Source organism: Pongo abelii, chromosome 8 (assembly GCF_028885655.2).
Source record: "Pongo abelii isolate AG06213 chromosome 8, NHGRI_mPonAbe1-v2.0_pri, whole genome shotgun sequence".
Lineage (NCBI taxonomy): Eukaryota > Metazoa > Chordata > Mammalia > Primates > Hominidae > Pongo > Pongo abelii.
Window position 1 is genome coordinate 77095198 of NC_071993.2, and position 26370 is coordinate 77121567.

Here is a 26370-nt window from a genome sequence, read left to right on the forward strand (position 1 = left end):
GATTTTCTGTTTTCAGCGTGCATCAGAATCCCCTTTATGTAGAAACACAGATATCTGGGCCCCACCCTTAGAGTTCCTGGGCTGGGGCCTCAGAATTTGGATTTCTAACTAATTTTCAGGTGATGCTGGTCTGAAGTTTACACTTTGTGTCCACACGTGTGTGTATGTGTATATGTGTAATTGACAGAAGATTTGATGCTAGATTCTAGTTTTTCTCTCCTTGTCCTCAGGGCTGTGTTTAGTATCCTTAAGATAGCATATTTGTAGTGTTAGAAACAGTATAAACTATTTGGTGGAAATACTGGAGTAGAAAGAAGAAAGCATTCTAATGCATTACATTATCTGATTAATTCAAGATTACAAGGACCAAAATTTTTGATTTCCTTCTTTGACACTGAAGATCTTTTTGATGTATGTGTGATGCTTTACTTTCTCAGTAAGTACACCATTCTATGAAAATTTACTTTACCTTTTATAATTGAACATTTTGCAATGCTCCAAGGTTGTTACTTCAAGGTAGAATTTTATTGTGTACAATTTTAGATTTAGTAGTGTAGATGGGTTAAAGAAAATGTGTTCAGATATCTGGCAGCATTTTGTTGTGGCTGTTAATGATTTAAAGTAAAAAGTTTATTGTTATAAGACAAAATAAAATTAAATAATGGTGTTAATAAACTAGAGCTGTTATCGTAATTGTATTATGCTGCAGTGGTGAATTGACTCTGCTATTTTTGTAGCTATGCACATAGAATAGATACTATTTAGTTGGGATGAATTAACTGGCCGTTCATTGGAATAATTTTTTTCCAGTACTCGCATACATCAAGCAGATACTCAACAAATATTTGTTAAACAAATTAAATGCAGAGACCTGGTCTCTAGGACTGTAGCTTATCAGTTTTATTCAGGAATGCTGGGTAAGGAGAGGGAGCTTTTTGCCTACTTATAATTTCAGCCTCTATACTTGGTTCATCAGAATGCATGGTGCTCATTCACTGATTTACAGGAGTGTTTTTTGATTACATATGGGCTGCACATACTCTGATACTCTAACAGCTGAGCCTTTCCAAATTGTATTTAATAGTATGGATTTGGGGTTGAAATTAGACTGGAATACACTAATACCTACCACTGCTGATACTGCAGCAGCCCTATTTTTTTCCTTTCCTTTAGAGTAACAACAAACAACAATCAATTTGTCTTGGTAGAAGTGCTTATTTTTATTAATGTGGCTTTTTTAAAAAGAGATGTACAATTCTGACACATTAGGTAGGAATATTGATGGTAATATATCCTGTATATGGCCTCATCAGACTGATGCTCCTGTAACTCACGTTGCCTTTTCTTATTATTGAAAAATCTTTCCCTTTCAGGCAAGGGAGTATTAAAATCCTAAGTAGGAAGGGATCTGTTCTGCCCTCTATTTGGCTCACAAAGACATCTCTTAATGCTTTTTAAATCTGGAAACAAATAATCTAGAGAGTCAAAATAAGTAATAATGCTCCTTTATTTTGATATGCAGCATTTGTTACTGTATTAGTTATGAACGAGATAGATTCATCCACACCAAAGACCAAATTATATGTTTTAAAAAAGAAAATAGACTTTGCAAATGGACACATCTTCCCCCGCCCCATGCAGATAATAATCCATTTTATAAATTAATGGCTAATGAGATTTTTGTTCTTTTGACTGTATTCAGCATGCATTTGGTGTACTTTAGGTTACTATTACTAACATTTCTTCTAGGTCTTTCATAATTTATTTTTACTTTTATTCTATTTAAGACTTTGTTATATTATTGTAAATCTTTTTTTGGACAAAGGGTAAAGACAAAGTTAGAAAATAAAAAATTAAAAATACCTTTTTTAAAAAAATGAATAATGTACATTTTCTTAAAAAGGTATATATACTATTCATAACAAGTGGCTTACTGCATTTAGGTTTTCATATGTAGAGTCTGCTTGCTTATCCTTTCCCTTAGGAAAGACGCTATCTATAGCCCTTACGTGGTCTCTTAATTGACAGTCTAGAACTCATCCTCATCCCAACTGAATCTCCCTTCTTCACATCCTAGACTGGCATTCTAGGAAATTGCCAACAAGTTGGCCAAATCTGGCCCTCAGCTTTTTTTTTTTTTTTGCTCAGAATAATGTTGGCTAAGAGCGTGCTGCACAATTAAATTAGTTCCTAACATTTGAAAATTAGAGATTTCACATAAAAAATTCAGATTTTTTACCTCTCTAGAGAACCTGGAAGATATGGACCTATATCCCTGTTTAGCAGCAGTTCTCTGGAGATCAGTGGTAGTTGTCCCTTTTAGATGGGACAAGAGCTTACCTCAGTTTACACTGCTCTCTATTGTTTTGCAGACATTGAGGCTGCTGGTCAATTGACATTAGCACTTGCCTGTTTATTTTTTCATGCCCAGTACTTGCTTGACCCTCTGAACGCCTGAGGTTGTGAATGTTTTTTTGGAACTTACGTGTACTGTGGCCAGCACCGCAGGGCACTGAAAGTTATCCTATACTACTCAATAGTGTGTTCCAAACATGATACTTTCAACTAAAATAGTTTATCTTGCAGCCATTATCTTAGAGGAATGAATCTAACGGCTAGGAGTTTCAGATTACATGGTCTATGTAGGAGGTATATAGAGGCTAACCATCTCTTTGGATGCCATTGTCTCACCCATGCACTGGGTAATCTGCCATTACCATTTACAATTTGACTCCCTTGATGCTCTATCAAATTGTTTTTGTTCACGATTTATTCTGGTGTCTATCAGTGAGTACATGTCCAAAGCTTCTGTCATTTCCATAAACTTCTTACAAAGCTGATAACTACAACAATGCTTACACTGAGACACTGTTAACAAGAAGAGCCAAAATTTCATCCATTGGTTGGTCAAAAATAATCTGCAACATGGAAGATGGTTTTTATGTAGCTTTATGACAGAATTGACCAGTTGGGAGAGTTCAGATAAACTATTATTAGTTTAAAAATTTAGAACAGAGTAAGATTTAAAGTGTTATTCAAGGGAATGCTTTTATAAAGGTTTTGGAATCTTGCTCAGTGAATATCATTGGTGTGGTAAAATTGAAAGAGATACAATGGCAATAGAGACTTAGAAGAAATTATTTCTGAAATATTTAAAATCCCAGTTCCTGTTTGAAACCTGGGAAGGGATAACTACCAGCAATGGGCATGCTTTATTTATACCTTAATGGTACAATATTGCAACTCACCTTCACCAACATCAGTTCTTTCTCCATGTAGTAGAATAACAACTAAAATGCAGTCTCTGTGTTTAGGGAAGACTTATGCATTATAAAACAGGATAACTTTTCTTTGTACGGTAAAGGAATCTCATCAGTCTGCATGTTCCTATAATATTCATCAAGAAAATGGGCAATAAACAAGATATATACAGTAGGTGAGATGTTTTTGTTGGCTTTTCTCTTTTGTAACTCTCCTTGTCATGCAGGAGGGTGCCCTGAAATATTGAGTCTTTTATTTTCTGGAAAGTGTTCAATTTTCTTGACTACTCTATTTGGGGATCAGAAATTTCATTTCAGAGGGTTTTCAAATGCCACATAACTTCTTGTGAAATGCAAAGTATTTTAAGATTTTGAAGCCATGGTATAGAAGAGCATTAATGGTCATTCAGGATACTTTTTCTCCCTTTAACTTGCTATTTGACCTTGAAGAGTCTATGTGTATGATAAAATCAATATATATATCTTGTTTCACCAAAGGAAGCTTATAGAGTCTAATGCCGTGTAGTTTGGATAAGATGGTTGCTTTCCCTTGTAGTATAAAGTGATAATTTTTGATCAAACTAACAAGTCATTCACTTGATTCAGGATAGAAATATAATACACAATAGATTATGTCATTTAATAATAATTGCCTGACATTTAAAAACTGGAATTCAGTAAAAGCTGATTAAATTTATTTAATTATTATGTCATTATGGATTTGCAGATCTGACTTCTCTTTGTAATTCAGCACAAAATTCTGCATCCCTCTTGTGTGCTATTTCATAGTTTTAGGTCTTATTCAGATTTTTTGGTTTTACCATGACAAATCTCTTTATCTACAACTAAGATATGGAAATGTTCTCATTTTTAGAAACACTATTTGGTTATTTTAGAATTATCTGATTTGCAGTGGTGGATTCTTCCTGCCTTTTTGTCTGCCTAGGAAACCTAAGGCAGGAAATACTTGCAGTATTTCATAATCAAGGAACACTCTGAAATGTCCTTTAAAAATAAATATGATGTGTCATATACCTTAGAGAATGAGTTTACTCCCCCAGAGATGGAATTAAATTTGCTGATGTTTAAAAATACCAGCATGATTGATAGACTCTTTGCATTTGACCACCTGTTAATGAATTCTCATTCACTACTTGTTTTCCCTTACTAAAATTATATTTAAATCACACTGCACAAAAACCCATAGATACTAAAAGATTTAGAAAGAAAAATTAACAGAATTGTCACACCTCTGATAAGTGAATTGTTCTCAAATTGTAATTTTATATTTTAAATAGATAATTCCAGACCCTCTGGTAAATCTCATTAGTAAGTATGTTTGAGGTTCTAACAGAGGTTCATTGTTTACTTAATTGCTGAAAATTTGCTTTTTGCTGCAAATCCTTGGCTTTAATTAATGAGTTTTTGTGTGTATGTTTTTTCATCTCCGGTAGTAGTATGTCCAATGATGTAGAGAAGATGTATAGCTCAAACAATGGTTAACGTCTAAGTTTCCTTTTAACACTGAGATTCTGAAAGTCTGTGAATTCTTATGTGATCATGGGTATATTACTCTAGATGTTTATATCTGAAATTTGCAGGTGGACATAAATAGAGAATAGAGATGTTTTACCAAATCTTCCAAAAAAAGAAAAAGAAAAATTCTCACTCTCAGTACTTCACACATATCTTCATTCTGTCAGTGGATTTGCTGGTTGGTTATTTTGTAGAGCTAATATGAAAACACGTTGATGTTTTCATTAGTATTTGGCTTTACTCTAGTTATATTGGCCTACTTTCTTAGTCCCAAACAGTCCAGAAATCGTATTTTTCTCTAAAATTTGGAGAAGTATCTAAGTTATATTTCATATGAGAAAATTTACCTCAGGGGTCATAATATTTTTTCTGGTACAAAAGATAAATGGCAGTGGAAAATGATGCTTTGGTTAAAAATTTTATTATATATTTCTACATAAACAGTTCTGATTCTTATTAATTTTCATATATTTCAAATTATGATATAATTGATGACATTTATGTGTAGTTTATATGGACTAGGATTGAGAAATGCTTAGTTCATGGGAGGGGAGACACGGCTTTCTAAGTTCTTTAATAGGGCAGGCTCCAAATATTTTTATTAATATCATTTTTATTCTATTACTACTGTGCTTGAGATAAATTAGGCACTCAGAAAATATTTTGGAATGAATGAATTATAACTGAAATGATGCTACATTTAAGTTTTCCTTCTATGCACAATAATTAACTTTGGGATAAGGGGAGGATATAATAGAGTTCATGCTATTATTGAATAGTGTTATGCCATCTTTCTTGTGAAAAGGGATGACTTTTAATTTTTCTAAAGCTTTGAGATCTTCAACATAAAAGTTAATATCAATGAAATCCTTTAGAACAGAGCAAAGCAGAAGTGAGAAGGGCATGTCCTTGTAAGTTTTATTCCTGCCTGAGAGGCATCTGGGAATGCCAGTGAATGGATATTGGAGAGGAATGCATGATAATGGAAAACTATTTAGAAAATCACCAGCTAAGACATCAGATAATCCTAGCATGTGGTTTGGGAAACCACACTCTTTTCCAACAGTGCCATTCAATAGAGCAAGTCTCTGGTGTGTAGAAATTTTCAGCAATAATTATTGATTTAGATAATTCTTTTGCATTATTCTTTATTCCAACCTTGATTGAGTATGCTTTTTTTCCTGAAGTGCTGTTTACTGGACAGATGTCTTAGATGGGCCCACTGTTGCCTGAAAGGCAATAACTATTTCAGTTAGCTATTAGCATGCTAAGAAAACTCGGGTAATTCCACCCACTTCACATTAATTTGCTCTTGTTGGTTATTTGCTGTAATGTGTTAAATAATTGCTCTTGAATCGGTCATGAAAAGCAGTCATTTACCCGTTTGATTGCTATAAATAACTATGAAGTCATCCAAATGTGCTTCCATATTATTCGGAACTCTTCTAAGTCATTAATAAATATATTGAACACCTGTGCTAGCACTGATCCCTGAGGCACCTCATTATTAACCTAATTGCACAGCTTCATGATATTTCATTTAACCTTGATTTTACTATCAAACTTTTTTCAAACCAAGACATTTCAAAATAATAATAAAACTTTACCTTTTATCTTGTGATCACCATGGCTTTATAACTGAATTTGCACATTTAAAAAAATCTGAATGAAATACTTGAATGTTCATTTTTTTAAAAAAGTTCAAACAAAATATTTATACACTTGTCTCCCAGCTATTTTCTGAAATTCGACTTGTTTACAGTCTTCATTGTTTTTCTTCATCAGCTATTTTTAATACGTTAGGATAAAGAAACAATAATTCTATAGTCACAGTATTGTGGTTTTGGATACAATTCTTTTTGTGAGTCCCAACTCCTCAATGCCATTTTATTGCTAGCTGGTACCTCCATCAAACTGGAGCAGGAAAGGAAAAAGGAGATGGAATATTGGCTGACATTGCTATTCATCAGTGAAGCTATCGCCAAGTGAAGAATGAGGTTTGAACCTTCTGGTTTAAATCATCCTTATGGAGTATAGTTTTTTTTTTTTTTTTTTAAATATTGGAGCCAGAAGGGACTCTGAGGATCACATGGTTAAATTTCCCTTATTTTTCAGATAAAGAAGCAGAATCCCAAAGAAGTGAGCTGACACTGATGAAGGTCAAATTGATCAGACCCAGGGCTCTTTTTCTCTATTGTTCAATTCATGACAGCCTGGCTTAGGTTTTCATCATCTTTGTTTCTTACTACCAATAATTAAAATTTTCTGTCTTATTTATTCTGATAATTTTGAGATGAATCACATTTAAGCCTCTTTTAGACCATCAGCTATATCTAATTTATTTTTTAAATCTCTAATAGTGTCTTGAATATAGTAAGTTCTCAATAAATATTATTGAATGCATGAATAAATCTAGAAGCATGCTGTTTAGTAGACTCAACAATATGTACATATATATGCATATACATGTGTGTTTATATACATGTTAAGTAATGGCTATAGAATTTTTAGTTTTTATTTTACTTATCTCATAGATCTACGTAAATCACTTAAATAAAATCATAAAGCATATTTTATTTATTATATATATATATTTTTTCAAAACTGACTTCCAGATAGTTAGGTGCTACGATCCTTAGATTTATTTCAACTGGCTGTTCTAATTAAACTGAGTTGTTCTGTGATGTTGACTGTAGCCTTTATATAAACTTTATCTAATATCACTTGCTCTCAAACTCTCAAATTCAACCAAATTCCCTCACAGATACCTGAGCTATTTTGGAGAGTATAGGCAAAATTCTACATACAAGAAGGGCCCTTCTACAAAAACTAAGGGCAGAGAAGCCAAGATTCTTATTGAAATTGGTTCCCAGGCTCCCTACCTCCCAAGGGAGTCATTACTAGAGAAGCTTCTGTATTTACCTATTTTATATATCTATCTTACTTTATTTTTGATAGTAACATTTGAAAATCATTGAAATGCTATTCATTGCTTTTGGAAGGTCACCACGCAAATCAAATGGTCAACATTCTATCATCTGAATAAGTCACTCCTTAGAAGAATTTTAAATGCCTTTGAGGTGCATTATGTATTTCAGGTTCATGATTCATCTGCTTTGGGGAAAAGTATTATTTCCTGGCACATGTTCAAATGCTATAATTTAAGACATTTATAGTAAATTATTATACCACTGCCGCAAATGCAATTGATATGACCCCAGGAGTTATGCCTGGGGAATAGTTGACTCATCTAGTTGGATCTGGCTGATTGTTCTTTAGCAAGCTAGAGAAAAATAAAAAAAAAAAAGAAAGAAAAAATAACTCTTTAAATTTTTTTGTCAAATACCTATGAAGCATAGAAATACTGAGCAGAAATGTAACTTAAAGAAATAATGTAAATGAGCAAGCAGAGAGGATCAAATTGCTAAACTTCTTTAGAGGTATCTATTTAAATATTTGGCCTAGGAAGTGTCAGATGAATTGTTGTTACAAAACAACTAAAGAGCAGCTCTGACCTAAAAGAGAGCCCCTTTCTGCTTGTAGGATCTGAAGACCCAACTTTTGCCCTCTCTCCCCACCCTCTTAACCGTTTCCTATCACAAATTTCTTTAAAAGTATTGGTGTAAATCTGTTATTGAAAATCGTAACATCTACAGCATGCTTCCAGAATCTGTCTATCTCATTTTTATTTCCCTCATGGTCTTTTTCATGATCACCTGGGTGATTATAGTCATCTTGTTTGCACCGTTGTTAGATTAATTGCTTCCATGAGGCTTTTGCATGAGGCATAGACAGTTAGTGTTGACATAATCTTGAAGTTAGTCAAATATTAGCCCAGAGATGGAATCTGTGGTGTGTAGGGACCAAAGTGGCTCCAAGAGATATGGCCTGAGCTTGTGAAAGAACTGTGGAGGTTCTGAGCTGACACAAATGGCATACAACAAGACATGCTATATAGGATTCTTAGATACATAATCCCGTTTCTGGGGTATCCAAATTTAAATTTTCCCACACTCTTCCTGGGGTCTTCTTGATCAGGTTGACCCAAAGCTGCATTAAACTCCACATGATTCATGCTTCAGACCCAAGCCAAGATCTGAGATTTTTTTTAAAAAAAGAGGTAATTGAATTATACCCTTCAGGGCTGATTCTTAGCAGAGGAAAATCACAGAAGGTTGTATCCTCTCCAGGACACCTTCCCCACATGCTACACACACACACACACACACACACACACACACACCTTTGAGAACCATCACCACGGCGATTTATTAATAGTGTGTTATATCTTTAAGTACTTAGGATTAGAAAAAAAATTAAGAACTACTGATTAAAATTTCTTATTTAATTTTAGGTGTGTGCTGGTAGTTATGTAGGTGCAGTTACATCCATATTTATAGTATAACAAAAGTTGATGGCAGCAGGAAAAACAATAAAAAAATCTACAGAGACTCTGGAATAAATGCATTTTGTATGGACTAGCTTTAATATTAATAATTCAATTAAATTAGATTTTTACTCATATTTTTATATTGCTTAGATTTGTAAATTAATTTCACTCTATTAAGGAGACATCTCTGTTTTTACATTTCCATTTTACTCTTTGAACAGAATTGAAATATAATCCAGAACCTTGTCTAAGAATATTTTTAAAATGTAAATATAGGGGCCTTATATTCCAAAATTTTAACTTATTAAATATACCAATTATAGATATATAATTAGTACATTGGTATGAATTCAGTCTTTAATTTTCAAAGAAAGTTGGTGACATAGGAATTATATAATAATTGGGAACAGAATTTAATATTTTGATATACATTACTTTTTTTCCTTTTCTTGCATCTAATATCTTTTTTGACTTTTTTTTTTTGAGTTCTCCCCCTGTCACCCAGACTGAGGTGCGGTGGTGTGATCATAGCTCACTGGAGCCTCAAACTCCTGGGCTCCAGTGATCCTCTCACCCCAGCCTCCTGAGTAGCTGGGACTACAGGTGTGTACCACCATGCCCAGCTAATTTTTTAAAAAACTTTTTGTAGAGATGGGGATCTCACTATGTTGCTCAGGCTGGAAAAATTCTTTTTAAGTATTTTCTAAATGTAAGCTAAAAGTCTATAGGTTATCATTAAATGATTTGTACCTTGTTTTGTTCACAAAGTTAGCCAAATTCCACCTTGTAGATAATAAGCCATGATAATTATATCCAAACATTTATTCTTCTACCTTCTCTGATAGCCTAAATCTCTTTTTCTGAGCTGCCTGTCTGCCCCTCCAATGCCAGCCCAGTAAGCTATTATCATACCACTGTACTCCAGCCTGGGTGGCAGAATAAGGTCCTGTCTCTTAAAAACAAAAATTGTTGAGAAATTCATTTCTAACCCTTGCTGACTCTTTTGAAAATAAACCTCGTTGGACTCTAATCGATCACCTGAGAATATGTTTCTATTAGTGAAGAAAGTCTTGAAATGTTATCTCCTATTTTGCTTAGTGATCTTTATGTCTGAACAACAGCATATGAGAAGAGTGGCGTGCTGTGTGAGTGTGTATCTGTGGGTTTTTCCACACATCTTATATGTAAATTGCAAATAAAGGAACTAAAATTTTAAAGATGAGTCAGGAATGAGATAATGGTACGTGGGCATGATGTTAGGAAGAAAAAAATTAGCATCCGAAAGTTAAGATAATGCCACCATTTCAGTAAAAATTAAAAAAAAAATTCTTTTAAGGAATAGTATCTCTGGTTTATTTCCTCATTTCTACCTTTTACTTCTCTCTAAATAACTTCAGAGAACATATTACAAAAGACATATGATGTAAGATTAACAAAACAGGATTAGAAAAAGTATATAAAAAGTATTTACAAAGGAGAAAGCTGGGACACTCCATGGGAATCTTAACATGGTCACCATGATAGCGATTGTAACCCAGTTCTGGGTTTCTGAGCAAAGGTATAGAGAAGACAGGATGTGTTACAGGCCTCTAGTACTCACTGGGGATGAAGCATAACCATTTCCCAAGGGAATCTTTTTTCCAGACCTAGCTCTGAAGTACATTACTCACATGTTTTTTTAAAAAATGATGTTCCATAATGTGATGGATGTATTTTTCAAAAAGAGTTTTGATTAAATATAGAAGAAAATCCCTGAAGGCTTTTTCCTATATAAACCTGTAGTGCAGATTGAGGGCAGAGTCCAGTGCATATACAGTGTTATGCAGCAAAACATACAAATTGTTGAATGTAACCCTGCAAAATTAATTACAGTGTTAGAATTGGAACATTCAAGGGAAATGTTCCTCTCTGCTCTGAAATTTAGAAAAAAAAAAAAGAAAGAAAAACGAATGAAGTCTTCTTGCCTTGACTCTTAAGACCAAGAATTTTTTTCTCTGAAATACAAATCAGCTTCCATTATCTTACTTTATCCATTCTGCTTACCTTTATCTCAGAAGGAAAACAAGGTAAACTTGACTAAATAAGTGCTGACAAGATTCACTTTATAGTGATTACATAAATGTATTCTGAAGCTACTTAAAATTCATATTTCAGACTCTAGCTACATACACTTAAGATATGGATAAATTCCACCAGGCAAAAAGACAAAAAATTGAAAGGAAAAAAGAGACAAGGGAACCAAGTCAGTAAAAACATTTTAATTACACCCCAAGCCAAAGGAACATTAAAATTAAGAGAAAGCCTGGAAAAGAAGAAATTTTTATGGAAGCATATGATTTTAGATCAGGTATAAAATAAGACAGTTATATCCATAATATATTGAAAAGGGTGGAACATGAAGGTGTATTATCATAGTGACCAGTTATAAATAAATCAGTTGTTCATTATTTCCATTGAGAGAACAAACTGACGACAACATCTATTCAATGTGTGAATGATTCATTTAATAGCTTTTCATGCCTCATTTCTGACACTTTTTTTGGGAGGCTAAAAATACTGAAGTGATTGAAATACACTGTGCTAGAGTGACTTGTACATAATTTGTTACTAACTGGTACTTTTATTTCTAAATGATGATTTTTTTCACCCCATAATGAAATAGCTTAAATGCTACTTCTTCAGGATTTGCTATGATGAGAAACTTACTATTGGAATTTCCTAATCAGTAACAGGTAAATTAGATGGATACTTTGCGTGTATTAAATTATAGTGGTATCCTGGGGAGACTGACGTGTTATCTGTTGATACCACGACTCTGGAGAGAAATGGGAATATCCTGTAGTGGATTTCTTTTTATCTTGCCATCTATTATAATAATATTATATTAAGTATATGGAATACCCTCCAATAGATAACTTTCTAACACATATTGGTTCGACAAAAATAATCTTGATATATTTTAATTTTTTTAGCAATTGTCCTTAACAAGCTTTTGGACCTTTCGTAGAATACCACACATAAACAGTCACGTAAAACCAAGACCTTCATTATTCAAGGGATTGGTGAAAGTCCTAAATTGAGCCACAGGCAAAGAGCTGTTCTTATGAAAAATGTCAAAGGATTTTTTAAAGAGGAGATTCGGCCTTATGTGAATTTTCTTAACCTCTAGCATATTCAATCTATTGAAAAAAAGAAAGACTTACTTTGGAACCTAGGTTTGGTTGTCAGGTCTGGCACTGAGTGAACTATAATCTTATTTATGGTATTTGGTGAGCTATTAGCACTCTATAATGTTGTATAATTGGACATTTCATTTTTCAAGATAAATTAATGTAAGCTTTTCCTCTTCCAGTCTTGTCACTCACATTGTGTTGGCACATATGTGTATGTCATATGCTATATAAAACTCAAACTGAGAAGGAAATACTGAAGAAGACATAAACGTGAAGAGGAGAGGAAGAGTAAAATAAGCAGAGTAATACATTATTCTCCCTGTGGTTGATTTAGGACCCTGCAGCTCTAACTGTTCTTCGCTTACTCCCTCACCAAGTTCACCTGTGATCTGTCCTAATGGAATGGAGAAATTTAAGATGCATTTATTCCACTAATTCAAAGGGATGAAAACTTATTTAGGTTAAGTCTTACCTCCTTAGAACCATCTCATTATAAGTGTAAGACCCTAATTTAATTTTTAATCTATTTCTTCTCTTTTCCTTATTTTCTTTTTTTAAAAATTATAACAGATATTTTCAAGGCAGGATTTTGAGTAATTAATTTATAGCAAATGTAATATACACTGGGCAGTTCAACAAAAGTAATAAAATATGGCCTGTCTTCTTGTCATCATTAGCCTAAAATGTTTAATTATGCAGATGTTTTAATTAAAAAATTGTCACAGGTTCTTGCAAAGTAGGTGGGGTACAAACCTGAAAAGGAAAGGTAGAGATCATCTAAGGCTTGTATTTCAGCTATTGTTATACCTTATGAACCTGGAATTTTCAATCAGCAGATGGAGATTTAATAGTATTTCTTAAAGCCTTTCTGGAAACTGTCCAATTGTCCAATTACTTGCCGTCATCATTCCATGCTGCTCCCCTTCTAGTCCACTCAGGAGTGTAAATGTCAATATTTCACGCTAATCTTAACAGTCCCAGAGCCCCATGAAATAAAAAGGCATATTGATTATTTTTTGTAAGCCAAGTGGAGTTTCCCAGACTAGATTTTGAGCCTCTTAATTGGAATACAGAACAATTTTGAAACTTAAAAAATCTAAAGTTTGTTATAATTTAATTTATAGTCACTAACAAATTATAGACTCTACACATATAAAAATAAATTCAAAACATTCACATTAAGGATGTTTTGGATATTTAATAGAAGTAGTTGTTGTCTAATGAGTTCAGTTTTACAGGCTCATTTACTACTACATAGCATGTACCACCCTGTAGAAAACTATCTAGAGTGAAAATTTATATTTTTGAGAAATAATTATTTGAATACAGTATACATTTTATACATTGGGGATTCTCATGGCTGCCTTTGCCATACTGCACACTCTTCATAATCCTCAAGAGTATTTTAGAATATTAGGCACAATTCCCTTGGCATTCATTAAAACAGCATTATTCATGATAACTTTCTTCGAGTTAATACGGATATGTTCTGAAATTCTAAAATTAAAATATATTCATTTTCTTTTTCTTTCTTTTTCTTTTCTTTTTGAGATGAAGTCTCTCTCTGTTGCCTAGGCTGGAGTGCAGTGGCGTGATCTCGGCTCACTGCAAGCTCTGCCTCCTGGGTTCACCCCATTCTCCTGCCTCAGCCTCCCGAGTAGCTGGGACTAGAGGCGCAGGCCACTGCGCCCAGCCAATTTTTGTATTTTTAGTAGAGGCGGGGTTTCACCATGTTGGCCAGGATGGTCTGGATCTCTTGACCTCGTGATCTACCCACCTCGGCCTCCCAAAGTGCTGGGATTACAGGCGTGAGCCACCACGCCTGGCCTTCATTTTCTTAAGTAGGAAAATCAGAAAACTATGCCTTGAACTGGTTGCTGAATTCACTAATACTACTTTGGTTCATCTTAATGCAAAGTGCATTCTTGAAAATTTAAATTAAAAAGTGCCATAAGCACAAAATAAATATTGGAATCCTTTGAAAGTAATGGTATTCTCATAAAGAGAAGTGTTTGTTAAGGAAAGAAATACTTATTTAAAGAAGCAAAGAGTCAGTGGTACCAAGCAACTTCCAAAACAACTGTGCTTATTGGTATATCAGGCAAATTCACCACCTTAGTAATTTTTTCCCTACTTTTTAAATGAAATATTTGATAGTAATAGAACAAAAGACAAAAAACTCTACATATAACCTAATTCTCATTCATTTTCATATCAGTCTTATGCCATAACCTGTAGGTGATGAAAATTTAAATTGCACAGCCCAATATACATTTTCTATATGTTGTCACATATTCCTGAAGTTAGAAATTATATTATAGGCTTTTTAACCCACATAGGTAGCATTTTAATGGACATTTTTACAAACAAAACAAAACAGAAAACTTCTGACAGTACATTCAATTTATTTATTAATTACTTTAAGTTTATTCAATAAAATTGCATATTTTTTATTTATCATGGAATAGCTAAATTAAATCCTTTTCATTTGAGGATTAATTTGAAAAGATTGTGGGAAGGGGTAATTTTTTCAAAATTTTATTTGACATATATACTAGAAAAAACTGAGTAGCTATATGGGGAGAATACTAGACTCAGAAACTATTAGAGTCCCAGTTTTCCAGATGATAATACCCACAGACATCTAAAGACTTCTAAATTTTAGTTAGGAGCTGGATGTGGAGCCTGTAGACAGACCTGAGTTTTATAAATGGCAAACCTAAAGTTTCTCAAGTAGCATTTACTCCGTGAGGCCTTTTCTGATTTTCAGCAAACCCAATCATTTCACAGCATCATGTACAGACTTCATTTTTAGAAATATCACATTGAGTCACAATTATTTATTCACTATAAGCATTTGATCACTGTGTCTCACATCACAGTCACTGGAATACCATAATAAAAATGAATAAATGCTTATTTTATTGATTTGAATTAAAAATATCAAAATATCATTATGTAGTATAAAATATATAGAAGACAAGACACATTGAACAAATACCCGTGGATGAAAATTTGTACCTACCAAATAAACACAGAGGTAACTGTAAATTAATAGTCCAAGTGATGAGCAGAATTCGATGAACAGAATATTTCTCAACTTTAAAAAATTCAAAAAAACTAAAGTAGCTTTTGTATCATGTTTCAGATTAGAAATATATATATTTGATTGTACTTTTTAAATGACAACTTTATTGACAATTATTTGTACTTTTAAGGCAGAAATAATTCTGCATATTCCTAAATGTCAGTGCATTCATAAATTAAAAATATTTCACTCTAGTGAAAAATAATTATAAGTAAATGTACATTCTAGTACTGGTCTGTTTGCAGGACTTTTCCTTATTTCAGCTAAAGATAGGCCTCTTGTCCCATGGCCAGGAAAATTCAGGTTCACAGACAATTTGAATGGTGAGTAAGACAGGGTTTTATTGGGTGAAAAGGAAGAAAAGGGGGAAACAGGGACTCTCCGCAAGGCCAGAGTCCCTGCTAGAGCACTTCCTGCTTGGCCGCTTGAATCCCAGGTTCCACACAGGAAGAGGAGGGGCCAGGCTCTTCCTTGCTGCAAATGGACTGGAACCTCTGTGTGACTGCACCCGAGTGCACGTTCCCAGTGAGCAGACCTGTTTGGAGTTTTGCCAGGGACCCCCTCACACCTGACTGTCTCACTATCACCTAAATGATTTTGATCATGGTCTTTAATAATATTCTACTGTAGTTTCTTTGTTTGTAAAATGTAGCAATCAAAAATGATTTTTATTTTTACTCTTTGAAATACAAATTTCTGTTAATATTCACCAGTACTAACATAAAGACTAAAAAGTTTGAAAAGAAAAAGTCAATCAATCTAAAGGCTGTGTTTTCATTTGTGCCAAACAGTATTTTGACGGAGGATGTTACAATTATTATCTTCTAAAAAGTTGTTTGATTTAATTCACATAATTATTTGAAATTAATGCTGTTGCCTGGATCAGTGTTCAAAATGTTTTATGAACATTTTATTGAACTGACATAACATTTTAAACAAAGGATTAATATGCTTTTCCCCCACCTCAAAGAAGATAAAACAGGAATGTAAAGAGAATTAGAGTTCAGAAAAATGTGGGAAATATGTAGGCTTGCCTAGAAAGCCCAAGAGATTTAATGTGGCTAGAGTAAAATTTGGCTCTGAACTTTTAGGCAATCAGGACAAAAATTGAGCCCGGTCTTTCTCTTCCATAGAAGCATGAATCTAACAAATCCTATTGGAATAATAGATGTCAGTAAATACAAATATAATATTCTCCCTTCACTGCCGTCTCATCTTTGTCTTGCCCATCTGAATACTGCTAGTTTTAAGTTCTATGTCATTTATCACTTTTGCCTTGAGATATTCCCAACAAACGTATTAACTTTGATTTTATCTCCTCCTAACTGCTGTTTACAATTGCAGGTATTAAACTTAGTTCTTGAATTTTATTTCTGTTGAATATGAATGTCTTTTCTCTTTGCTAAGACTGTAAGTCCCTTGGGGACAGGGACTATATAATACACTCATGTATCTCTAAAATTTTCTTACCTTCCAATAGGCATATATTAGGTATGTAATAAACACGTCAATTATATTGAAAAAATGTCTTCAGTGATAGCCTTAAATAGGTAGAATTTTGAACTTAACATTGGGGTCTATACAGTGGACCTTAAATGAGCAGTTATAGGGGTCAGTTTTTCAATATAGCAGTCAACTGGATTTGAATCCTTGCTGCACAGTTTAATAGCTATATGTTATATAATTGCTTTGTTCATCTGTTTCTTATCTTTTTAAGGGAAAAACAATAGTATCTACTTCATAGGATTATTATTAATTCTGTTTGCCATATTAATGTTGACTGAATGAATGAACACCTGTAAAATGCTTAGAAAAGTAAACATCCAGTAAGTGTTAGTTGTTATTTTGTCTTAAAGTGCTTGGCATTAAGCCATTCTTTCTGAAAATAAATGGACATTCTTTGTGGTAATTATAGAACACGATCAGTTGTCTGAGAACTGTCCTCAGAAAGCAAAAGTATATGACAACAAAACCATGTTTTCATTACGGACAATAGTATTTATATTCTCAGTGGCAGAAAAGCATACAGTTATCTGAAAACCATATCAGATTATTAAGTTAAAGAGAAGTGGCCTCAAACTACATTTCAGTTTTATATTACATAAAATGTTTATCTGTTAGAAGGCTCTTCTTTCAATCTTCCTGTGGTAGTACCAATGTGCCATATCCAGTTCACACATTTTATCCCATAACTGGATCCAAAGGCAAGGGAAAAGCCTCTAAGGGCTACAACCCCAATTATGTAATTCTTCCACAAAATGATGAAGTGTAACAAGGGTTCGTTGTTAAATAGCTGCGTGTCAAAGCCAACGTTGGCTCAAGAAACTCAGGTTTGAAGTTTGTTAAAGAGGAAACTGGCAGGGAGTTTTGAAGGATGTCCAATACACTGAACTTAAGTTTCCATCACATCCAAAGGTGAAAAAATGTTGACATCACAAGGATCTCAAGCTTTTCTCCAGATAACATGCAAGTTCAGAGATGTTCAGTGTCTTTCCCTAGACCTCTCTGGTGTAAGTGTAGTCAGACTAGAGCTGGTATGGGCTCTCAGGCTTTTGTCTCAAGGCAATAATTTTCTTATTTTATAAATGAATATAAAATAATACCTGTAGAGAGGACTTTAAAAATCACATTTCCAGCTCCCCATTGTGGTGGCCATTCCACTCTGATAATTGCCTTAGGGTAGAACAGAAAAACAGCGGTGACCAATCTTTCACCACATTTTCATCAGACTGTTTAGGGCATTATATTTATGGATCTGCAATTGAATGCAAATATATCATTGATGTAAAACAGCAAGAATAGATGGAGTATATTTAAAATTCATTTCTCAACATCAGATTTTGACTAGGTGTTTGTGAATTAATGTAATTACTCATATGGTTGAAGCAGCAATTCAGAGTTTATAGTTTTGGACTATTTCAAATTTGACCTTGGAAAGATCATGTAGCATTTAGTTTAAATCTTTTTCTCTGTCTATTCAGTTTCTCTCTAGAGAAATAATAGAAATAGTTCTTGGACTAATTTTTATTCTTAATAGTCTCTCTTTTGGTAGAATTAATTCCATCTATCTATCATCTATCTATCCATCTATCTATCTATCATCTTATATGTATGCCATCACAAATACCACATTTCTCTTATATCCCCAATATCCATGTTAGCCTTTATGATGACTTGATGGCATAAATGTTATTGTAAATTTTAATAATGGGTCTTGGTTTTTAAAGTTACTTGCAGATTATTTAATAATAAATCACATTCCCTTCACTTACCTTGGTATGTGTTATTTTTGTCTTCTTTGTTGTTTTTTTACTACATCTTCAACCCAGATACCAGGAGCATCTTTGTTGTCCACAATCAGAATTATTCTAGATATTTCAGATAACATTTCTGTATGGTGGTAATGGTGCCAGAATGAGAAGACACAATGTTATTAGATCCAGGGTGCTAGAATTTCTTTCTTTGCTGGATTTATTGTTTTAAATTTATAGCCTAGTTTTTATCACAGTTATAGACGTGATCATTTTTAGTAGGAGGCATGACTTACAGAGTGCTTTACTGGCTCTTGAATGCTGTGTGTGTTATAGAAGTATGTTTTTCATGGATGTTATATGTTCAGATCCTATGATGGAGTAAAATGCGAATGTAATTAAACCAATGGGATTACTTGCACTTGTGGAGTTCAGGGAGAGAGAGAAGAGATAACTCAGTGCCTTAATAAAAAGCTCCTGAGACACTAATGGAGTCGAGAGACTAAGAATCATTTGTGAATAGCTGAGACTGAGGAAAATGTTTTTCAAGATGTGAGTTTAAAAATAAGTTTCAAAAAATAATTTTATTTGTCTATCTCCACATAGTAATGAAACAATGAAATGATATTTATTTTATATTTAAACTACATATTACATTCTGAGTAGGACAAGTAGAGTCTGCCTTGTTATAAAGGTTATCTTTCAGCCTCTTTTGACATAGTATGCTTCCAGATCCCATATCGTCTGTGTAAGTTATAATACTCCTATAAGGAATATTGCCATTTAAAATCACTCACAGGAAATATTCTGTAGCCCAAGCCATGTCATTGCTACAGTTTGTGACTGTAGATTATTGGTGTTTTTCTCCACCTTGTCATTTGTACTTGGTGACTTTATTGACCATTCATCCACATACTTTTTGCTAAAATTGGCAACCTCACCTCTTTTTTTAGGCCAGTTGAAGGTTATATTATTGATATTTCTTTATCAATTTTGGCTGTAAATTTGTAAAAGAGCCAAGATGATTGGAAATAAAAATATGACATCAATATTCAGGGGTATTTATGTTTTGAAGGATTTTTCTTTCAAATGTCTACTCTTTTTAGGAAACCATGTATAAAACTTCAAGAAAATATTGTTTTTTTTTTTTTTTTTTTCCATTAGGCTGCTGGTTTAGGATATTGAAGGAAGTCTCTACACAGTGTAAGATAATTTTTCTATTTGGAAATAGGCAAATTCTTTTTCTGCTGTGTTCAACACCCCCCCATTAATATATATAAGCCTCATTATATTGATTATAATCTCTTCTCACTTTTGAAATTGTGCTATGATGGGGGTAGGAGCACATCCTTAGAGCCTAACAAATCTAGATTTGAATCTTCAACTCCACTGTGTGAGCCTTGGCAAGTTATATAATTACTATGAGCCTTATTTTCCTTTCTTTAAAATAGTGGTTATACTTCTTTCCTAAAATTATTTAAAAATGAGACAAGGAGGGCATAGTGCCTGATACATCATAATTTACTTCCTGCCTTTCTCCCCACTTCCAGCTTTTCAGTTGTTATATTCATGGGTGCAACTAACAAGTAACTAACCCAGCTGCCTTAAGACTGTTTTCAGATATGCCTCTCGAAAGAGTTAATGGGGAATAAAATCTATAAACAACAGTCTATCAGGAAGCAACCTGAGCATTTTATGTATAGTTGTCTTTTGGTATGCTTTCCTCAGTCAAGAAAAATGTTCAGTCAGGCTTAGAAAACTAGATTCACATTGATATGGGAAAGCACAAGAATTCACAATTTTACATTAGAATAGAAAGTAATTGAATGATTTGGGAAAAGTAAGTTCATTTGAGCAATATTTTTCAAAACTTAGCATGCATTAGTATCACCTGAGTCATGTCTTAATGCATATTTTGGGATCCATCCCAGTGATTCTGATTCAGTAAATCTAGTATTGACACAAGGGATTTGGAGTCAAATTGACCTCTTAATAGTAACTTCAAGGATATAATAGGTGGCAAATAAATATAGGTGGCAAATAAAGGTGGCAAATAAAATTATTTGTCAAATTTATCCATCCATGTTGTCTTACTACTATTTACCATATAAATCCAGATAAAGTCAGTAAGTGGAAATGACTGAAACTGCTCATATCGACCAACTCAAAACCTGGAGTCAGACCATCATTTCCTATAGACTGAGGCAAAGACTGTCTTGCAGAACCTTTAAACCATGCAGTACGAGTGTGCTGTGTTATAATAACACAAGATATATGGAAATCAATTTAAAAAAGATAAATTAGCGGGTAATATTTTAGATTAAAAAACAATTTCAAGGTTCCTTTATCACAAGGTCTCTTGATACATTTGAAATATTATTTGATTTACACAAAACAAATTTTCACTCACCTTTTCAGGAAGACAAATATCATGTAACACAAAATTTATAAATGAGAGCTAGGAGGAAGAAACTTAGTAGCCTAAGTCCTAGATGGCTGAGGCACTCTGCTGCTGTAAGATCACTGTCCTTCATAGAATAAAAAAGTCAATGGTGGACTTTTTAAAATGTGAATTTTACGCTAAATAAATTAAATGTAAGTTGCCTCGTGTGTCACAATAAAACTATAATGCAAGTCATGAGAGACCTTCAAAAAAGACTCACCACTGCTTTGATGTGTGCGTGTGTGTGTTTGCTTGGTTTTAAAATTTCAAACATTTCTTTCCCATTAATGTTGATGATAAAATGAAGCCCAGTTGTTGATTGTCCAGGTACCCTACCTTTGGGGTAAATCAGAATTTTGAAAGCATTGCTCCTGGGTCCTTTGCACTTGGCGCCTCCCTATTTAGGGACAGTTGGGGAAAATTGGGAAGGTCATGGGAGGAGTTGGAAGCTCTTTCTTATTGCAAGACCAATTCATCTGCACCTTGAGACTTTTTGATGAATTAGGAGATTGTTATATTACCCAGCATTAAAAACTGTTAAGAGCTGTGCCAATATAAGATGTTATTATATCTATTCTGGAAATTTTTCACCTTTTCTCCTGAGGCCATGCTCTTTCACATGCTCTGACATACCCAGAACATCTGCATTTCTTTTATACAGTTTAATAACAACAATTCACATCAGGTATTGGTTTTCATGCATTCAGTTTCTTATTTTGAGTGTTTAGTTTGAGAGTTGATATCTGTCTTCCAGTCAGGAACAATCAAAAACAAATATATTTTTACTCTCATATACAATAGTTTTATTTTAGAAAATATTTTTTGCAAAAAGATTTTACTATTTCTAAGCAGTCTGTGGAGTCAAAGAGATCTGAGTTCAAAATAGGATTATGTGATTAGTCTTGAGTGTTAAATTTGGGAATGTTTTCTTTCCTTGTAAAAATGTAATTTGTATTAAAAATCTGTGTAGTTTCATGGTTTTCCAAAACATTCAGGAGGGACTAGAAATAGAGACTTGACAAAAATGAGTTGATCAGTAAAATATATTATTCGCAAGTTAGCATATATTTTAGGTTCTATACATCAATTTGGATAAATTATATTTTATTTTTCTTATAAGGAGAATGGAGAAAATTGTTCTCTATTATTACAAGTAAAAAAAATTTCATGGTTTAAGAAGAAATCTTGCCAAAAGAAAAAAAGAAAAAGAATTTTATATAAGTCTTCCCAATTAGCTCCGAATTGAACATGTGTTCAGTTGACAAAGTGTTGAACATGTGTTCAACCCTCTACTATGGATCTCTTTTATAATTATGCAGTCTCAATTTAGAAGGTCTTTGGTTTTTTTCCTTGGGGTTTCTTTCCTTGTGCTTCCTTGATTTTATGTCTGTACCTTGGGGCCTACATGCATCCACATCTTGGGAGCATCTGTTCTGCACATTCACAAACGAACTTGTATGTTAAGAAATATGTGACTTGTTAAACTTTTTGAACAGAGTTTTAATGTGAGAGCCCAGAGTAGAACACAGAAATAATTCAGTTAGCTAATATTTTACAGATGGAGAATGGAATTAAAATAGGGATTACTAAACAACATGTCAAATATACATATATATATATTCTTTCATTCTATCCATTATCTCTGGAAGTTCTCTGGCTCTGATCAGAGAAAGAAATCTTTTAGTACAGTGGAAAGACTAACAGCCTGTAAATTTTGAGAATAATTCAACTGCACCAATTATTGGCCCTGTGTTTTGGGGTGAGGGCTCAACTTCTTTGAGATTAACGTGTCTTCATAGGGTTGTTATGAAGACAAAATGAGATAATTCATGTAAAATGTGGTTTGTGAACTTCAAAACACTGCATAACTTTATGGTTTGCTGCAGCTGCTGGCTGTTATTGTAACCATGTTGGGTCAAACTCTCCATTTTTCAACTCCAAACATAAGTAAACATTTCAGTTGTTTAAATCGGTGAGGAATAGACAGGAAGAGAGACATAGGAATGGGGGTTAGAAGGAGGAAATGGGAGATTATCGAATGCTGGAAAAGATGGATTAGAAATGCAAGTTTTAGACAAAAACTGAAATAAATTGGAAATATGTGATAAAGATTCCAGATACAGTCTTTCAGATTGTCACCACCCTCACCCTTAACCTGGACATGGCAGAATAAAAATTAAGCAAAAATAATAATAATAATCATCCAGCATTTTTTTTTCTTGTTAAAGACCCTTTTGGTTGAATTTAAAGATGAGAAGTCTCAAAATTCCTGGCTTATTTGGTGTAGCTTAGGGCCTTGGTTGCACAGAGCTGTGGTTCCAAGGTGATTGCTTCTATTTATAGTTGTTCACTTTAGATGAATTGAAAATATTTAAGAAAGAAAGTGGTTTCCTTCAGGAAATCAAGGGCATACACTTGTAAGACTCCTTGGAACCTTAACATTTCTAAAAATCATTATCAATTTGAATGTGTCTAGAAATAGGTTTATTAGCAGATAAACCTATTTATTAACAAATATGTTAATTTGTGCTTGTTTACACAAATTAATACTTCCTTTTCTATCTTTGCAAGGACAACTTCTAATGAGAAAACTTGCAAATGACATTTTGGTTTACCTAATAAATAAAATTTTGCATTGATTTTAGACTCATGAATCATAGCTTTACAACCCTTTATAAATTTGCTAATGACGTAAAGCCAAATTTCAATGTAGAGAATTAAGAATAAGAATAATACATTGCAAGGAAATTAGAAAATGGAAAACATAAAGATTAAAATTAGACTTAAAATGACAAAAATTTTTGAATAGCAAATAATTTATGCAAAATATGTTACCAAATCTGGGATGCTAAATAGTTGACACAAGTACTGTGTTTGACATTTAGTTTCATTTGAATTAGTAATAGAATTTGCTTCTTCCAACATTTACATCTTTTTTCTTTCTGACTTTATATATTTTCAACAAAAATTTGCTCCACAGTTTTTAAGTTCATTCTTCTTGAAGCTGCTTTTAAATTTGCTGTGACAAACCTGCATAAAACTAGATTTTATAGATATAATTTCTTTGGAAGAGATAAAAATTTAAAAGTTTGACATTGTTTTCAATTATTCTTTTCTTCACTGTTTTGATTGACCCATGTTAGACTGATGTATTGTCAATCTACTTTTGACGGCATGAATATAAAATGACAACATAAAAAGCGCTTCTAGTGCAACAGTAATTGAAACTTGCAGTTTTCCATTAAAAAAAAAACACAAGAATGCATGATTACTATTGATAAAGTAACAATATTTTCAAACAATAACCTATGTCAAGCAAACAGCACAAACAAATTGATTATTTCAGCTTCTGAAGACTCAGGTTTTCTTAATTTGATTTGAATTAACTTTATAATACAATTGTATAATCAGTATATGATCTGGGCTGGTGTCAAATTTCTGAGTTATTTCTTTGATAATTTGGAGGTGAATCCCATTATGGATAGCAATATAAACAATTTAGAACATATTAAGGATGTTTACAGTCTACTTGAGTGATAAAGTTCTCCACCATGGCTCATATCTATATTGAATGAGCTGTACATGTTTAAAATTCTTCCTCAGGAGAGAAATGATGTAGTGCACAATGCAAAAAAAATTCATATGTTTCCTTTGAAATGTTTCCAAAATACTGGTCTCACAGTTCTAAATAAAAAAGTTGTCTTAAGAACCAGGCACATTTTGCACTGACTGATGGTTACTTTTAGGTAAACCGCTATGGGTTAATTAGGATAAAAATTGCTACTGTACAATTATTATGCACTATACTGCCACCTTGGCCTGAAAATAATGAGATGTAACAAAAGTTTTTATTTGTCACTGGCAGCTGCACCTTTTAACTGTATCATAAAGTCTGTTGCTGTGGTTACAGCCTTTGTTTCCAGTGATGTTTTGTCCATGCTTTCCCCCAACCCTTAACAATGGTTACTCAAAAGAATGAAATAATGAGTCATTCATTCGGAAATATGTTAAAATATCCCTCTTTATCATTACATTTCACTGCTTAGAAACTAGGCTGTAATTCAAGGCAACAGTTAAGTCTGAGAACTGTTAAAAAAATCTTTGATTTTTTTTCATTTTTAAGAAAAACCTGCCTATGTAATTGAAGAACCTCTTACAAGTCTGAACAATTAAATCCTTTTTGGTTAATGTATTATTTCTGGAACAAGTAGATAAAATTCTACGCAGTAAGCATAATAAAAATCGTGCATGTTTCGCACAGCACAGAATTTTAGAGTCAAGGTTTCTGGGCACAAAAAGCAGTAACAAAACAGTCCTTACAAAACTGAGTAACTCTGAATAACACAAGAAATAATTTTTGTTAATTTAAAATTTTAGAAACTGAAATGTGTAAAGTTTTTAAAGTAAAATGTAATTAAATTATGGTACTGTACATACCAGTTGTTTCTACAATTGAAACTTTACAATATGAAAAATACATTAGCTTTGTACAGTTTTTACAGGTAGGTAGGATGAGTTTTGAAAAAAAAAGATTCTTTTATTTTTCAGGGTCATACTCTGTTTAAGTCAAAAAATACTGCACAACTTAGCTAGTTACAAAGTGTAGACTTAAAACAATTCATGTCTTCTTTATTTCATGAATCAATCTTGGATTTTTTGTTTATTTGAACAGGGGATTTTTGTGTTTTGTTTTGTTTTTAGAGTCCACAATGAACACATCTTCCTCATTTTGTCCTTGAGGTTACAAAGTTTGGTAGCAACCCCTGGCTACCAGTGATCTCAGTTAAGCTAGCTGCTGTTTATGGTCACTGATTCGGCCAGCTGTTGTGATTGTGCTCAGGTCCAGCTCAGTCTCTAGTTGTGTTTCCATCGTATCTTCCTGTGCATTCGTTTCAAAGGACTTATGGGAGAGAAGTTCATGATGCACCCCACAGTAACTTATTGTGGGCTGGTCGTATGCCAGAAAGGTTGACACATTCATTGATAAAGGTATCTGGGGAAAAATGACATGAGAAAAGTCAGTTATAAAAATATAGACAACTTTAGGGGAAAGATTTAGAGACTGAAGTGCTGACCTGACTAACCTCCATGGTTATTATATCTGTGGCCCAGGTGTCCCCACATTATCCCGCTAATGCCCCCTATTCTCATATAGTGAGATCAGTGCGACAGTTTTAAATCCTGGGATGAAACTGCTTAATTCTTTACTAGAAGATTCAGATAAGTAGT

The 26370-nt window shown here is 33.3% G+C and overlaps 2 protein-coding genes across 2 annotated transcripts in view; one reads left to right on the forward strand and one right to left on the reverse strand.

The window, feature by feature from the left end:
- Nucleotides 1-26370, forward strand: part of CTNNA3 (catenin alpha 3) — a 1821585-nt gene that overhangs the window by 605300 nt on the left and 1189915 nt on the right. The window lies entirely within an intron of this gene.
- Nucleotides 19376-26370, reverse strand: part of LRRTM3 (leucine rich repeat transmembrane neuronal 3) — a 178357-nt gene continuing 171362 nt past the window's right edge. The window contains exon 3 of the mRNA XM_002820898.6: nucleotides 19376-26134. Within this exon, the coding sequence (XP_002820944.1) occupies nucleotides 25925-26134 (210 nt within the window). The 3' untranslated portion in view covers nucleotides 19376-25924. The remainder of the gene's footprint in view (nucleotides 26135-26370) is intronic.